The 16,053-nt window shown below is 38.7% G+C and overlaps 1 protein-coding gene across 3 annotated transcripts; it reads right to left on the bottom strand.

Moving 5' to 3' along the window:
* Window positions 1-3,121: 3,121 nt before the first annotated feature.
* Window positions 3,122-14,574, bottom strand: LOC131236486 (serine/threonine-protein kinase MPS1). 3 transcript variants are annotated; one of them, XM_058233699.1, is made up of 6 exons: window positions 14,148-14,574; window positions 13,572-14,054; window positions 11,556-12,631; window positions 5,394-5,594; window positions 3,901-4,062; window positions 3,122-3,787 (listed from the first exon to the last, which is right to left on the bottom strand). In XM_058233699.1, exons 1-6 carry the CDS (start codon window positions 14,272-14,274, stop codon window positions 3,314-3,316), a joined length of 2,523 nt encoding a protein of 840 aa, XP_058089682.1. In that variant the 5' UTR covers window positions 14,275-14,574; the 3' UTR covers window positions 3,122-3,313. The 3 variants fall into 3 exon arrangements, with proteins under 3 accessions (XP_058089682.1, XP_058089683.1, XP_058089684.1); XM_058233700.1 differs by having other exon boundaries at window positions 11,556-12,556; window positions 14,148-14,573; XM_058233701.1 differs by having other exon boundaries at window positions 13,572-14,064; window positions 14,148-14,282.
* Between the last annotated feature and the right edge of the window lie 1,479 nt (window positions 14,575-16,053).

Raw genomic sequence — 16,053 nt, 5'->3', positions numbered from 1 at the left:
TACCAAGAAAATTTTGAGATACTCTCGTTAACAACGAGGTGTAACACTATAATTGGTACCCATTCTGGTGCATCGAGGTGACATTTAGATGTACCATAAATTTTATTTTATTTTTTAAATGCAAAATGTAATTCTTTAGTGTGTTTGGAAAGGCAAAATCATGAAAAAAAAAAAAAAGGGTAGACAATCAAAGAAAAGAGCTGGGGTCATCATCAGTATCCTAAATGGCATCATTGAGATGATACGAGTCATTTGACCACAATAGTCCAGTAAGGAACCAGCCTCAGATTCACATTCAAGGCAACCAGACATTATAGACCATGAACCTCAATACAAAATCAAAAGAATTTTGAAAGCCCAGCAGTGTTACATTTGAGTCGCAAATTTTCTAAATGATTTATCTTCTCTAACACCCTGTTGTAGACACCCCATTTTGACCAAATGGTGCAGATAATTTGATATAATTGGCCATGAAGTCAGTGGTGAAGGGTCTTGTTCTTCTATTGGAAGGAATCACACTACTGTGTGAAAGAAGACTTTGCAGAATTACCCAACTTCAAAACTTGCATCATTTGTTGGAAACACATTGTTACAAACTCAAACACTTGTAGAAACCAACCCATCATGAAATCCCCACCCACTGACCCACCAGAGAGACTTGGTTCCACATTTCTTTTAATTCCTTTGGAAAATCTTTAGTACTTCAGAATTAAAAATCTTCATTCTTCACTTGTAAGGTACTGCCAAGAGCTTGGAAATAGGATTCGACCAGTGTTTGGTTCATCAAGTCAGCTTTCCAAGAAGATCAACATCACCCAATTTTGATGCGAACATCGAGTTACCAAAACATAGAAAGGTATCAGTTATGCAACAGAACCTGAACTCCAAAACTAACCTATTTACGAATCTTGATATCTTTCACGGGAACAACAAGTTAGATTTTTGCCAAAATAGGCCACGATAAACTAAGCCATATTAGTCATGTTTAGGTAAAGCCGTAAAGGTAATTAGATGATTCATACACCAATAATGCTAAACCATTGATTAAAATTTTTAAAAAAAAAAACAGAGATATGTGGGCTAAGTTTCAGCTAAGTATGACAGAAGTCATCCAGTGCAGAACCACAAATAAAAAGGAAGCATCCCATTTAGATAAATATGAAATGCTGACGGAAAAATAATTGCACAACTTCAAGTCCACAAAAGAAATGGCAAAGTTGTAGATAGTTCCTGACATAGAATAAAGAGAATGAGCCATCACCAGGAAAGCCTTCACCATTCCAAGTTTGGAATGTGCAAGCTTTGTTGTGTTAAGGAGATAGCATATTATCATAACAATAGAAAGGCTTTACCAGCACTGACATTAAACTTATTTGACTTCTACTGTGAGGGTTTTTCAATTCTGACACGTGGGACCCATATTGAGTAAATCTAAAGCATTGATTTTATTTTATTTTTTGCAGCCCACTGTGTATGGACATGCCCCCAAAAATCTCCCAGATAGGAAGATCTTGTTCACCAAACTTCAGGAGACGCTAAAATACACATATTTGGCATATTTAGGATCAAATAATTGCCAAAAAGATGCATACATAATAAGCTTTCCTTTAATGGGGGCCTAAACGCATGTAACACTAACTCAGGGAAACATTGGGGAAATATGGGAAAATGATGGAATTTCTCAATGATATTTCAATAAATGCTAAAAATACATATATTTGCATATTTAGGAATCAAATAATAGCAAAAAGATGAATATATAATAAGTTTTCCTTTAATAAGGGCCTAAAAGCATGTATCACTGACTTAGGAAAACATTGTGGAGACATGGGGAAAATAGTGAATCCATCCAACCATCCATGCATGCATGCACATACATACATATAAACACAAGTGCATGATCCATCCATCCAACCATCCATGCATGCATGCATACATACATACAATGACATACATATGTACACATGCACGATTCATCCATCCATCCACACAGACACACATGCATGCATACATCCATCCGTCCATCCAACCATCTATCCATCCAACCAACCAACCATCCAACCATCCATACATGCATGCATATATACACATGCATGCATTTCATCATACAACCATGCACTGATAAAAAAATTTGAAATGGAATTTTTTTAAAATAAATATATTTTTGGCAGTATCGACGCATTGGCGATACAGGCACATCTAGAATTATGAAGTCGAAAATATCACAACACATTGGCGATATTTCACCAATACGTGGACTTTCTGATACTACAATGTTGCCAGTATCATCGAGCTGGCGATACTGATAATATGGCAATATTAGCGATAATATCGCCGATACTCGGAACACTTGTGGAAGATCCTAACCTTAGACTAGTGGCTTGTAGATGAAAGGTTAGGAATTGGAACTTCGAATCGAAGAGCAACCCCATCCACCAGAAAATAGTATAAATCACCAAGCCATGGGTAACAAGTGTACTTGAGCTATTGGCTAAGGAACCCCATTTTAAATAATAGAAATAGCATATCTATCTGGCAAGAGTATAAATGCAGCAAAAACAAGTTATTGCATTGGACAAACATTATTAAAAAAAAAAAAAAAAAACAACGTAAGTTAATAACTGCATGCTTCAAAGGTAAAAGGTTTGGTAAACTCCACTTTGGTTGGACTGATAATCTTATTACATGTCACTGGTCAGGCTCAGGCCTGAATTTTGGGCCTGTTTAAAGGGGTTGATCTCAAGCTAACACCGACTCCAACTGAACACGAGCCATTGCAACCCTGCCCAACAAATGTAAAATGTTTGGGTGTGTTTTTATGCACAAGTGAATTGAAATGCAAACATTCAGTATAATCAAGAGGAAGTGAAAAATAAATAAATAAAAGTGATGTTTACTGGTAATTCTTAATGAGCGAGTGGCCCTCGAATTGCACTAACATTCCTTTGAAGTCCAAATTGGAAGTAATGTATTGCAATTTGAAGCCCAATTTGCTCAATAAGAATTCCAAAGTAGGAAATCCCAATTTGGTTATCTCTAGTTTTTTAGACTTGTTTGAATTTCAATTCTTCTGTGCATCAAAACACAACTTGAATCTCATTGAGTGACAGTTACATAGGAATGGGAAAGCAAAACATACTCATTTCTTCTTTTTTCCCTTTTTTTGGGGGGATTTAGAATACAAAAGTTGCCAATACTGATTACAATGAGATATATGTGATCGAAGGAGAATCACTGGTATGGATAATGCTAAACACAGATTCCCCTTGCCTATAAAATATACATTTCAATGCTGAACTATTTCATCCGATGTTTATGTGCTGGGATCTGCTAAGTTTGCTAAGAGTTGTTGAAGCTGAGAACATTGCCTAGACACTTCAGGGACATTCCTATAAGCTTCAGCCATCTGCACGAGCAATTGACAATATTGGTTTCGTGAAGAGGGCAACTGGGGTGGTATTGGTGGAACGAGGAATGGGTGTTGTAGAAGCTGTGGTATCCGCCACCTTTCTGTTCGCTCCCATGCAAGGCATTTCTTCATAAGATCAAGTAGCCATGGGTTTGAAACTGGTTCATATGTGATCTCATGGTTTCGATCAGTTATGGCCTTGAACTTGGCCCAGAAAGTCTTGTATTCTGCGAATGGTGTCCTCCCGTACACCATTTGGTAAAGAATGCAACCAAGGGACCAGATATCAGACGGCCGGCCACACTTGATGGTGTTTCCATTTGCATCATGCTCATTCCACATAAATGCTTCGGGAGACATGTAATTAAGTGTGCCCACCTGCAGTGGTAGGTGACATATGGGTGAGAAATAAATCAATTATTGGTTCTCTTTCACTATTCAGCTTCTTGAAAATGTACAAGCATGTAGAACATTTAGGATCAAATAGGAACCTGAGCATCTCGCTGGATATTTGTTGTATCACTCATTATAGCTTTGGCAATGCCAAAATCAATCAGCTTCAATGAGCCTTTGACGAGGAGAAAGTTAGCAGGTTTCAGGTCTGAATGCACTATACGCTCCTCATGTATTGTGTTAACAGCTTGAAGTATTTGCTGTATGAATAGAATGCATCAGCAGTTTTCCCAAAAGAAGAGAAGAATAAATTCAATCAATCATCTGTTTCATCACAACTTTATGAACTCAATGCACGCAGGAATTCAATCCCAACTTTATGGGGTTAACGCATGCAGGAATTCAATCACAACTTTATGGGCTCAGTGCCTGCAGGAATTTGATCACAACTTTATGAGCTCAATGCATGCAGGAATTTGATCACAACTTTATGTGCTCCACACATGCAGGAGCAATCATTTTGTAGAAGAAAATGCAAGGTAGATACCAGTCTGTGCAAATGCATCATCTCTTCTGCTTTACAAGCTTATGAGCAATAAACTACGCAAAATTGCACAGGTTTCTCTATAAATTATCATGAAAAAATCAACTGTCAAAAGTAGAGAATGATTGAGGGAGGGAGGGAGGGAGAGAGAGAGCTCATGATTTAGGTCATGCAACACTGAGTACTATGCACCCTTTTCTCATGTGCAATTCAAAAGATCACCATGAAAGTTATCTATATGGATCTCCCTCATGGGCAGCATGACTATATGAGAGTCACTTTACTAGTTTCATATATTCTGATCAGCCTTTTTTCCATTTTTCTTAAAATCTCCACTTTTAAATAATTAAAAGAATGCATCCAAGTGTACAATCAATTTTCACCAGAAGAGAGAATAGGATCTGAACCAGAAAAATAAAGGTATGACGGTTACAATGATTAAACATGCCACAAGACTCTAATTACACTGAGATTGGCAAGGGGAGGGAACTGACCATCTTGGGAAGCCAGTGCCGGAAGCAACTTTCTAGAAAGTGACAAAAAAAAAATGTGCGAAAGGTGAAACATCTCATAAAGAAAAGTGAAAAAAAGATGGGAAACTGATGCAATACTGATGGGAAAACGACTGAAAAAAGATAGACACTGATGACATGCTAATAGGAAACCAATAAAAAAAATCAACTGAAAGACAACGAAATGCCAGTCAAAAACCAATTCAGGTCAAAAGCACTTCTATGAAAATTGGGAGACCATCTCCTGAAAGTAAGACCAAAGGGATTTGAAGAAAAAAAAAAAAGAAAGAAAAGGGAAAGCAGGAGTTGAGTTTCAAGGAAATTATTTGGTCTTCAGAAGTTCCCTATAATTAGGAAAGCTTACAACATTCCATTCCAGAAAACCAGTTCTCTATTTTCTTTCATGCTTTCAGTACCTATTGCTTAACTGTGGCTAATTTTTTAAGCGAATTGTCATTCTTAAAGCCTCTATTCACCAATTTTTAACCTCTAAAACCGACAACCATGAATTAAGCTGAAATGGTGGTAGACATACCTGCCAATAGAACCGGAGCCAGTTGTCATCTATTTGCAAACTTGAGTTATCCATTTGCTTCCATTTCTGCGCCAACATATGAGCCAAATCAATTTCACCATATTCAAGTACCATGTAAATATATCCATCTTCCCTTATCCGGCCATCTTTGATAGTCATGGAGCCACTCATGACTTCTTCAAGCAAAGTTTTATCTGTCACCTAAGGAGGATTTAAAGCAGAATAAGAGTCAGTGCATTAAGAGGGGAAAAGCATTTGAATTAGTGCTAAGAAGTGATCTAAAGGGAAAATAAAAGTAGGAATCAATCATTTGAGATAAACTTAAATGTATGAAGCTACCAAACAAGGGATAGACCATAGGATGAAAAATATATATATATAAAAAAGCAAAGGAGGCTATATAACCAAATGATTCTCACGTAAGTTTTCCTTTTTCAGTTCTTTCACTGTTTTCTTCTTTCATTGCGTGTTTTTTTTTTTTTTTTTTTTTGAAAGATGAAATTTTATCAAGGCCAAAAAGCAAAAAGTAACAAGAAAAGCATAGAAACAAAACAAAACAAAACAAAAACAGGAAAACAAAACAAAAGGATCTAAGAACTACCCGTCAAGGAACCCACTCCCTGACATACACGGCAACCATACTTGAGAGACCAGCAGGACCCATGATTACAGAAACAATGGCTATAACGCTCCAGCCACAACACCCATGAGGAAGTCAAAAGGGCAACTCTCCATTTCATTGTGTTGTTCTTTAATGTAAAAAAGCCAACCCCAAATAGATGATGATGATGATGTGTTGGTTGGCACTTGGGCCCAGTGTCTTAAGTATCGACGATATCAGCCAATATATCCAACAATATATCTTGTATCCCAACTATACGATACGAAACGCACAAGTAGTGGGATATATCCCACATGTTCAATCCGGCGAGCATTTTCGATTTTCAATCCTTTTTTTTCCTGTAAATCATGTTAAATTAGTGTCGAATTGTTACAAATCCATGATTTTTCTTGTTTTGCATGAAAAATCATGGATTGAGAGATTCGATTTCAAGATTTGGAGGAGATTGGCTGAGTTGTCGAAAATTGAAAAAAAAATCAAAATCAAAATTCCCAATTTCTCGCAAATCAAATACAATCTTTGTGTCCAAACATAAAATCAAACATGTATGTAACTTGATCTAGTGATTCTTCCTTTGGTTTTGAATGTATTGGTTGTGTTTCCACACGTCTTTTTACATTTATAAATCATATGAATAGACTTTGAATATACTTGCATCAATTCAGTTAAACAAAGCATACCGTAGGACCTTATACAAAGAAAATCTACTATGTGCACTTGTTTTTTGTAATGTTTTGATTTATAAGTGTGTATTGATGTCTTTTTTAACAATCACTGAAGTTTCATTGAAAAATTCGACCAATTTCCCAATGTTTCTCCATGTTTCCAACAACAACGATATATTACACGATACAACCAATATATCCCATGCAATAACCAATACATATCCATATCCCAAGGGTGCAATACGTAATGCGATACCGATATTTCAAACACTGCTTGGGCCAGGCCCACCTAGAATTGACCCCAGCCCAACAATTACATGCATGCCCCAAAGGGCTAGCAAGCAAAGTCATGGAGAGAAGTTGCCTGACAAACGACTAAGCATGAAGCTGAAATGGAGCAAGTAAAATAACATTAAAGACCCAAGCTGAGTTCAATCTTTTTATTGAATTTTTATTTCCACGGTAATCTTTTTATGGAATCCAAAGAAAAACCATAAAGTAGCCTTCTAACCAATTCAATGAAAATCCCTATATTGTTTGATGCTTCTCATGGATCTAGAGCCCAAGATTTAATATACGAATTTCATTTTCTTGGTTTGAGACCATAGTTTCATATGATCCATGAAAGCAAATATTATTTCTCATCATTGCTGTTGGGAACTCGAGCAAATTGAGTTGAAAGTGTGATTCGACAGTAAGTTACAAATTTGGGATTCTCCTTGGATCAAGGCAGGTATTAATTGTAAATATTAAAAACACAGGTCCAATTGTTTGAAGTTATTCTTCAATTAAGCCATCTCACCAAGTTAGGAGATTAGGTCAATGTTTGCAGCTACTTTTGCGAGGTCCCAACAAAATGTGTACTAAATTAAGGACTCCAATAGGGCTGTAAGTGAGTCAGATTCGTGTAGGGTAAGGGTCAAGACAGATCTGACCCGATTAGTCGCCACCAGGATCTGGATCTGGATCCGGATCCAAGCCGGAACAGGTCCGTGGGTGGACAGGTGGATCCGACTTTTCTTGATGCTCAAGATGTGCGAACTCTAGCGTCTAGGTGAATCAAATTTAATATCGATCCAGCCTAATCAGCAATCAAATCCTAGTACCTGGATCTGGATCCAACCTGACAGGTTCCAAATGTGAGTCCTCACCCAGATCCACATCTTGTGTTGTCAAACTGGCCAATTAGGAGTCTTGACCAATTGACAGCCTTAGACTCACTGTCACTCCCAACATTGGAACTAAAACATGTGAAAGCAAAGACAGATGACAAAGGAAAAGAATAGATTCAGAGAGTAACATGACAATTATGAATTTCGGGGAGGCAAGGTTTGAAATAGTGCATGAAGGCCACCACCTCTCATGTACAAGGCTACAAGCCTAGGTCTCCGTAATGGTGGCCCAATCTCTCTTGTGTGGGCCTAGATCCTTATGATAGCATGAACAAAGGCCTACATATCTCTTCATGATCCCAAGTCATTGTAATAGGATTATTGCCAACTTTGAGTATCACCCTCATTGAAGTTCATTTTCTAAGTATACCCTTCAAAAAGAAAAGTTCATTTTCTAAGTATCCGCACTGAAAGTTCCTTTTATCTTTCAAAAAAAAAAAATTTCTAAGTGTACCAAAAATTGAATGCAATCCTGCCTTGCAAACATTGGCACAGATTCATAACTGTGATTACTTCGAGGAAGAAGTCGCTGAAGAAGATACGTGAGCTTCTTATCACTGAAACAAATGAATACTGAGGAAACATTCAATTTCCTCAGCATGGAAGCATCATTACTCTAACCAAAGAAATCAAAGAAAGATTCCTATCATCTCTACTACAGGGCCTCCTTGCATTTAATTCTCAGAGGAACGTGTTTGGTTTCCTCTGCATGGCAGATCATTACTCCAACCAAAGAACATCAAGGAAAGATCTGGCTCTGGCTCAACTCGAAACTCGGTCAAGTCGGCTCGATTTGTCAAGATATCAAGCCAAGTCATTGGGAAACTCGATATTGGGTTTGACACGGCCTGGACTCAGAGATACTCGTTGAGTCAACTCGATGGCTCAGTCCAGTTGACATGACTCAGCATGACTCAAACCAAGTCACTCACCTCTTGGGTGGAGATTTAATCAAAGCTAGGGGGTGGGATTCAAAACCCCAACCTCAACCAAAGGAAGCAATGCAGTTAACCAGTGAGGTATCTGTGTAGATGTTGATTTGAGACTTTTGAGTTACATTTTAGATCACTTATACTAAATTTAACTATTTTAAATATCCATTTCTCCTAGTATTTTCAATTTACAGTAATTAAATATCGAGTCAAATAGGGTTGACTGTTTGAGTCAACCCAACCCGGCTGAACATCAAATCAAGTAGAGTTTTCAGGTTTTTGAACTATGGTTCTATCATCTCTACTTTGGGGCTGTTTCCATACAAAGAGCTCAAGCGAATTTTGATCTCTTTTAGTAGCCAGCAGCTACTAATGACATGGGGGGGCTGGGGCCCATGGCTCCATGTCACATTTTCTTATTTTGTATTACAGCAAAATACCCAGCAATCAAGATGTGTCCTTTGTTTTGGGAGAACAACAGAAAAAGAAAAATGGCATGGGGCCCGCATCATCAATAACTATCCGCTACTAAAAGAGGATCAAAATTGGCTTGAGCTCGCTGTATGTAAACAGGGCCTTAAACTTGTTTAGTGTTTCCTCCATCCATGGTCGTTATAGCAAACTTGGGCAATACCAATCACGCATCATGCTCCAAACAGATAATCAGTCGTCAAATTTAAAATATGGTATGTTACTTTGGTTGAAGATGGACTAGCATTTTTCATCAGATGATGCAACTAGGATTGAAATCTAACTAATTGCAATAAATCTGAAATGTAAATACGGCTTTTTTAGAAAAAAATTTCCACACTTGAAGATCCCAAGATAGATAATTGAAGCCCAAAATAGAAAGATAATGCAACGCATGAGAAAACCCCATGAACTTAATATGATGGAAAAAGCAAAACATATTGAAGGAAGGCAATGTGTGTCCAAAAGGAAGCTAAGCATGCTTTGGACTGGAAAAAAAAAAAAAAATAGCTTTTATTCAAATTCACAAGTCCTCCAAGCCATTCATATGGCTCTAAATTTATAGCCATGAGTACATAGTTGCAGAAAAACCAAAAGTAGATATCATGTTTGTCACATCTATGCTATATATAAACGAGTTGCGAAGGCAAAATTCCCACGGAATTAGTTTTAGAAGGAATTAAAACTTTGCATTACTGAAGAACATGGAAAGGGTCTTTACCCAAAAGAAAGGGTGTTTAGGTAATTAACTAGGTGTCATGTGACCAACATTTATTCGACTCTCTTCCTTTTTTAAAACAAGAGAAACTTTGAAAATCTGGCAGACCATAAACTTTGATACTCCAGCACTAAAAATTGTACAAGTGGAACACATGAACTCAGAGTAAATCATACAGATCATGAGCTTTGATTCATATGGATCATAAATAAATAGTGATTTGACTTTTTAACTGGCATGGATAGTTAATGGATGGCAAATGAAAACAGCCAATGGTCCAAATTCAATGAAGAGAGGCTTAATCAGAAATTAAGAACTTTAAATCAATCTGAATTTCAAAAACTAATCTGTCTAATTTGGGTATCACAACTCAAAACGGTTGGATTGAGCTGATATATGCCATGTGTACAATTTCAAAGTGCCTAAACCATCACACTTTGCTAGAGTATCAAACACCTCCCTCTTCTCCATACCTCTCCCATGTCTTGAAAACCACTTCATCCCCCTCCACAGGCATTGCACATGCCATATGCACTAGTAATAGATAAAGAAAGAACAAGAACAAAACTGTTGGTTAACACAAAGCGTTTCCTAAAATATCTCTCTAAATCAACTAAAAGAGTCCAAATCTAGTCTAATCCCTTCAACCATGCATATTGCATGTTACGAAAAAGAAACAGTGCCTATGGACTTCCTGTCCTCCATAAGAGATCCTGCACATGCGCTTCTATGGGCTTCCCGTACCGTTGTGCCCAACGGTTTTCCTTCTAAACATCATACAGTTGGTGTCTAGGTTATGCAATGCCATACATCTGATATATGGAGCTGAAAACAAGACCAAGAGTAACTTGCCTCCTATAAATCGGCCTTTTTTTTAATAGAATACTACGACTTTATTGAAAGGAGCAAAATACAAAAGCATAAAGCTAGCTGTCCATTAAGACAATGGATTGCTGTCACCAATTAAAAAGAGAAGATCTCAAAGCATCATCTTTGGCTAGAGCGTCTGCAACCAAGTTACCAGCTTTAGAAGTAACAGCAAAAAAGTTGGGCCTTCATTAGCCCTAGCTATTGAAATGAAGGGACTGAAACAGCAGTCTGGAAGCACTTAAATTACCTTATACATGATACATATGGGTTTAGCTATGACCATACAACTGTTTACACAGCAAAGTTGGTAAACCCTTTCCAAAATGGTGTATATTGCATAAAGCCATTTAATGCTGCCTAAAACTTATATTTTAGTCATACTTCTGCATATGACCATGGTATGGTATTTGATGCCAACTGTATGGTTAATTGGCTATACAAGCTGTACAACTGTATGTTCTGGCAAGTGGTTGATCTTGGGGCCTGATGTACAACCTGTTTGGACTTGTGGGGCCATTCATCCAATTAGATTCCACCTCAACCTTGAATCTGAAATTTTGGGGCCTAATGTGTGACCCAATGCCTTATCAGATCAGAAATTTTTTGTCTGAAAGATATCCGATCAGCAAAAATAAGGTGAAAAGCAATAAAACGTAATACAGTTCTCATGATGACAAGATCTTGAAATGTAAAGATTAGCTAGTGTTGGTACCTCATAGTCAATAAGCTGTATAATGTTGTTCTTCCCCTTCAGTTTGTTTAGATACTCAATCTCCTGACAAAAACCGTAGGCAGTAGAATAATCACGACCTTTGAGCTTGATACTTTTAAGGGCATAGATGGTACAGTCCGATGATATGACCTTGTGAACTTCACTACTTCCTCCACTGCCTACCTTGCCAAGCTTTTGATAGAGCTTCCCATTGACTTTAAAAAATATATCAGGATTATAATTCTTTTTACGAGGAGCAGACGTGCCTTTGCCACTAAGAGCCTTTTCTGATTTGCTAGATGATTGATTAGGCTCCGAATTCACATTGGAAGATGAGTTTTTGGTCAGCAGAGCCTGAGACTGTTTATCACTAACATCACCTAAAATCCCTTTCCCTTTGGCTAATTTTTCATCAAAATGAACAGCCTTTGCATTATCCACAACTCCACTAACCAGCCCATTGCTTTCCTGCATGATGGATCCCTGCCCCTTCAATAAGCTATGATCCTGAAGTCCCAAAGAGGCCTCGGGAGCAGATGAAGACAATTGAGTTGACACGGATGTCTGTCTGCTCGGTGCTTCCTGTAAGCACCGTAATGAAGGGCCAGAAGGTGGTGCTGCTCCACCCTCAATTATAGGTTGCGGGTTCAAATTCAACTCATCCAAAGGATCCAATTCCATATGAGAATGGCCATCTCGATGCGAACAAGGATTATAGGTTGTGGAATTTGTTGTGGGTGCAGACACTGAACGGACAGACATAGTAGTCACGCACGAAGAACCTGAAAATGAAGATTGAGTCATTGGGTGGAGAACATCCTTCCCGACAAAGGCCATAGTTTGTCGATCGTGCCGCAGGGCACTGTTCTTTGCTAATGAACAGGTCCCACCAGACCTTGTGCTCATGTCTGACATTACCGTGTGCAGAAAATCTCGCTGCTTGAGACCCTGATCATTCATAGTTGTGGGCCCCACTTGATCTCTTTGACTATATTCACTCTCTGCCAATGCAAGAGAACTCATATGAGATGACAAGTTGTCGATTCTAGTACCGGTGGCCATTTGGACATCGGCCCCTGCATAAATAGAGAGATAGGTAGATATATGGGCAGGCAGACAGATTGATAGATTGACAAGAGACAAACATTAGAGTTCGCAATGCATATCCAAACTAAACAGTATGTTCTTCCCAGCCAACAGCCAATGCAGACAGGCTCTTCTTTCAATCCAGACCATTCATCAAGTGAGACCACCATGAATTGACCATACCCCAATAATCTCCTGCAATGGAAAATTGTGCCAATGCTATTGGTGAATATTATTTTTCCATTTTTTTTCTTTTAATGTGAATGTAAGTTAAACCAGCCATTTTCATGCCACTATTCAAACAGTTAGGATCATCATGTGGAGGAAACTTTTGGGGAATATCCAATCCATAAGGGGTCACTTGGATGCCTGTAAATGGGGCAACTTATAAATGATTTACAGGGAAATCATTTACACACTGTCTCTGTGTTTCGATAACCTTTTTGGCCTGTAAATGACTTACAGCATTTAACCCCATTTCATTTATAGGCCAAAAAAGTGGGATTTCATTTCCATTTACAGCCTAACACAGCTATATTTTCAAAGATTGGCTCTCCATTTACAGGACTTAAACAATGTACAGGCTATCCAAACACAGACATTCATTCACCTGTAAATCATTTACAGCTTACAGCCAAACGGACAGGCTGTAGATTGTTTACACTTGTAAATCATTTACCACTTAAACCATTCACAGGCATCCAAATGACCCCTAACGGATCTCCGTCAGATGTAGTGTCAGGATCATGGAAAAAAGGGCCCTGCCTATATAGTCAGTAGGCTGAACAATTTTGCTTGGTCTAGCATCATATAATCCTTGATAGATAGATACGGTGAGAGCATGTTCTAATCTTGCTACAACAAAGACGACCCTTACTGTAAAAGAAAAGAGAATGGAAACTTATGTTAGTAGGAGTGGATCCTGCATACCATGAGAAGGGTCCTGCAGACAATCTGAGCTGGCACCGCCAACAGAAGAAAGCTGGACCTTCTTCGAAGCATCAACTGAGCTATGCTGAACCGCTGCACAGGACAACGAAATCCTCTCATTACTTTTACAATCCGGGCCTCTGTTTGTAGAAATGTCACAATGATCCATGGCAGATCTGCTTTCAACTTTCTGCAAGCTGAGAGGTACAACATTCTCATCATGCACACTAGTTATAGTTCCTGTGACGGAAGGTGGAGTAAGCGACGAATCATCAGGCACCGTTGCCTCCACAGCCAGAACGCCCGTCCTCTGATCAACCGTACCTTGCCCAATAGCCAAACTCCTTCGTTTCTCAGAGTCCTGTTGGAATCCCTTTCCGTTGTGGGTGCCAACAGCAGAAGCATCTGGAGCAACATTCTTCGATGATTCCGGCTGCGGCACCAATATACGCCTTGCACGGGAAATGTTGGGTGGCAACATACCTGGAAATTTCTTGGAAATCATAAGGTTCAGTTCGAATCGTACTTAAATTCTCAGCGGTGAAAACGAAAAACCCTAAATGGGGATATGATTACCGATCGGCCTTTGGCGCTTGAAAGCGGCTTGAACGTGACGGATGGAATCGGACGGTGGTGGCGGTGACGATGGACGGGAGGCGTTTCCCAGTTGGTTGATAGGGGGAAGGTTAGCCTTCCTCTCCATTATTGGATCTTAACGGCATCTCGGATTCGGCTGGAGATGGAAACTAATGGACGAATGAGAAGATAAGTTGGGGGAATTTGGGAGGATTAGGGCAGGAACGGTGACATCTTTTCCATGGAAGAACTCTTTCTCTCTCTCACTCACTCTCTTTCTCTCTCCTGCCGTCGGGATGAGCGGAAAAGGGAGGATTTTGAAATAGCGTATCTACGTTCTCTGCCGCTCTTGTCCTCCTACGTTTCTTTATATGACGCTCGCGTTTTCCGGCTTGTACACGTGTGGGCATGGTCCCGTCATCCAACCGTTGAACTGGTGGGACCCGCCCGGGCGATGCCAGAAAAAAAAAAAAAAGGACCAGAATTTCGTACCACTGTTTGTCTCGGAAAAAAGCTCCGTGGGGCCACCCGTGCTGTGAGTGTGTTAAATCAGCTCCTCCGATCAGCTCGTGTTGGTATGCCACAGCTCGCGTTAGTATGCCCGCACGAAAATGAGGCAGATACAAAAGTAGGCGACCACACCATAGGATGAGGCGAGTACGGAAACGCCCACTATCGAAACCTTTGTGAGGCCCACTAAAGTTTCTGATCAGTCTAATATTAGAGATGAACGGATAAAATGAAATATTAGAGAACTTTGATACTTTGCCAGCGTCTTGTGAACAATTAGCATGCATCTAGACTGTATTTGAATCACTAATAATTATCTACATAGTCATCTCCCTACTCTCTCTTACCAATATAATCTGCTACATTTTCTACTTACAGCAGTAGATAAGTAATTTATCCGAAATAAGTTTGGTTTATGATCAATTATAAGTAACTTTTTTACTTATAATTAATCACTTTAGTTTAATAAAGTATAAACCAAAATAAGCTACTTAGTATAAGTAGCTTATCTTAAATAATTCACTATCCAAACACTCCCTTGATGATTTTAATTCCTTTGAATTACATGGCAATTGTACGTGCATATCAAATACAGCCATCCATCAAATAACCCCCTATGTCATTTAATTGGTTTAAATTGAGTTAATATCGGTCACAAGAGCATTGTGATCAAGTGATAACCAATGGCACCAATTTGAAAATTGAGGTGATTCATCATCCTCTTACACGATAGTTGGCACTCGTGTGCAGCTAGCTATCCAGACTATCCAAACTGTGGGGGCAAGTTGTGGATGGAGCATACGTCCAAAATCACACTGATCAATAAATCACATCCACCCAAAGGGGAAATAGTGAGTCGTCCAAATTCAAATGGGCAAAAGCAGATGGTTACTGTCATGTACTTCTGTAATTTGTAGGTTACCCCGTTGGCAATTGGTTTAGAGATTCGGTCAGTACTAATAGCAGGGAAACCATAGTGAGGGCTATGATGTCCACTGTAGAAACTTTATTATAGTCTACGGTGATGTTTATTTGTCATCTTACTTATTTATATACTCATACGGACCTGAAAGAATTAAAAAAACACAAATATTATTTGTCATCTAACTTATTTATAAAGTCACACGGACCTGAAAGAATAAAAAAACACAAATATTAATTTCATCCAAAACTTTCATTGTTGTTGAAGAGTATCAATGGTAAGCATTTAATTCCCTTGTTTCATGTAGTATGTTCCATTTGAGCTTTGGATATGAACTGCAGAATAAAAATAAACAATGAGTGCATGCTATGCACAAAACACACATTATTGTGGGCACCAGGCGCTGAGCTCCTTACCACACAATCTGCGTCCCTTGGGATGGTGGAAGAGTTATCACCATTTTTGAGATGGCAC

This window comes from Magnolia sinica, chromosome 2 (genome assembly GCF_029962835.1).
Source record: "Magnolia sinica isolate HGM2019 chromosome 2, MsV1, whole genome shotgun sequence".
In the NCBI taxonomy this organism is placed as follows: Eukaryota; Viridiplantae; Streptophyta; class Magnoliopsida; order Magnoliales; family Magnoliaceae; genus Magnolia; species Magnolia sinica.
Note: the sequence above shows the minus strand (reverse complement) of the source record. Positions and strands in the feature narration are given on the sequence as shown.